Source organism: Pundamilia nyererei, unplaced genomic scaffold (genome assembly GCF_000239375.1).
Source record: "Pundamilia nyererei isolate P.nyererei 1_Seehausen unplaced genomic scaffold, PunNye1.0 scaffold00037, whole genome shotgun sequence".
NCBI classification, from domain to species: Eukaryota; Metazoa; Chordata; class Actinopteri; order Cichliformes; family Cichlidae; genus Pundamilia; species Pundamilia nyererei.
The window spans coordinates 3,893,442-3,894,973 of NW_005187438.1; the positions used below are offsets into that span (position 1 = coordinate 3,893,442).

The 1,532-nt window shown below is 36.6% G+C and overlaps 1 protein-coding gene across 1 annotated transcript in view; it reads right to left on the reverse strand.

Annotated features, from left to right (window-relative positions):
* Positions 1-1,133, reverse strand: part of LOC102199259 (phthiocerol synthesis polyketide synthase type I PpsD-like) — a 12,829-nt gene extending 11,696 nt beyond the window's left edge. Inside the window, exons 1-2 of the mRNA XM_005730515.1 lie at positions 1,076-1,133; positions 405-558 (exon numbers count right to left, since the gene is read on the reverse strand). Of these exons, the coding sequence (XP_005730572.1) occupies positions 405-558; positions 1,076-1,133 (212 nt within the window). The remainder of the gene's footprint in view (positions 1-404; positions 559-1,075) is intronic.
* Between the last annotated feature and the right edge of the window lie 399 nt (positions 1,134-1,532).

The window sequence follows — 1,532 nt, forward strand, 5'->3', positions numbered from 1 at the left end:
ATTATTATTATTATTATTATTATTATTATTATTATTATTATTATTATCATGCATCTTAAATTATTTCACGAGTATTAATAGGACATCTAGACATATGTAAACAGACTCATTTCCATGGAACATTGTGCTAACTGATGGAGGTTTATCATGTTAAGAGGCCATATTTGAGTAGTCCAGTGTTTGGAGCACTTGTTTTATTTTCAAAAGGGGAAAAAACTAAACCGTCTTTGGAAAAGCGTCAAAATAGTACATCTCTGTTTTAATACAAATTAGGAGCAGCAGTGTGATTTCATTAATCAACACTTCATTGTGTGAAATTGCCAAACAAAAGTTAATATGACTGTACTGATAGGCGCACATTTGTGAAACAGATAAGCAGATCTAAATGAGATAAGGGGCCATACCCGTCAATGAGAGCAGCCTTGGCTGTGCGGGATTTACCCGGCTTGTTGTCATCAGGATCATACCAGCTGCTTAAGTCAAATCTCTCTTTGGGAATTGGCACAGAGCAGTTTCTCCCGTTCACCAGAACCTTCCAGAAATTGTCAAGCCCCTCTCCTGTTTTTGGGAGAAGATACATATAAAACACTTACTTTTTACACTTTATGTAACTATAGTGAAAGATTTTTCACTGTTCCTAATATACTATTTGGGGAATGGTACAGTTTTTGCCTCTGTATACCACCATTTGTGTCTTTTTAAGAATCTACTAGATTAAGCTTAGCAATGCCTCCTTCACCTCAGGAACAAATCTTTTGGGTGTTCCAGTGGACAGCTATCAAGTTTTTTGTAACAACCTGTCAAATTACTTTTGAGCCTCTGAAAATGACTGCAGTTCCTAAACAATTCATCTAATACTTTTGTCAAACCCCTTTAATCAAAGCTGAAAGTCTGCACTTTCATTATCTTGACTGATTTCAAATCCACTGTGGTGGTGCACAGATGCAAAAACACAAAAATGTCCATGTTTAAATACTTCTGGATCTGACTATACACCATGTGATGCACAACAATCAAATTAGGTAGTAAAATAATATCAAAGACACAAAACAGAAACTTCCTAAAGTGTCCTCACCGCCTGGAAAATTGCATCCAATTCCCACCACTGCAATGCTGTCTTCAGTTTCTTCCATTGTGACAGAAAATCACTGAAAAATAAAAAAATAAAAAAAACAGAAATCTTTAGTGTGTTAGCATGCAATCACCATGGCAGCAGATCAAAAAAAAAAGTGGAGCGAGTTATTGAGTGAAACAGTGTAGTTAGTCCAGTTTAGTCATGCAACACTGTATCCTTACATCCATCCCGTTGGCAGTTTCCCTCACTGATGGTATCACTGCCGGACTTGCCGTTCTTATAGCCAGCTTCTTTTCTTTATCAAACATTAATGATTCATGCTATACGTGGCCATGGAGATGAAGGACTTCAGTGCACACATTTATGGTGCCTCGCAAATGATTAGACCACGTTTAATGGGCAAGTCAATATATTATATAATAGCATGGCCCTATCACAGTTTCAGTTTAACTAATTA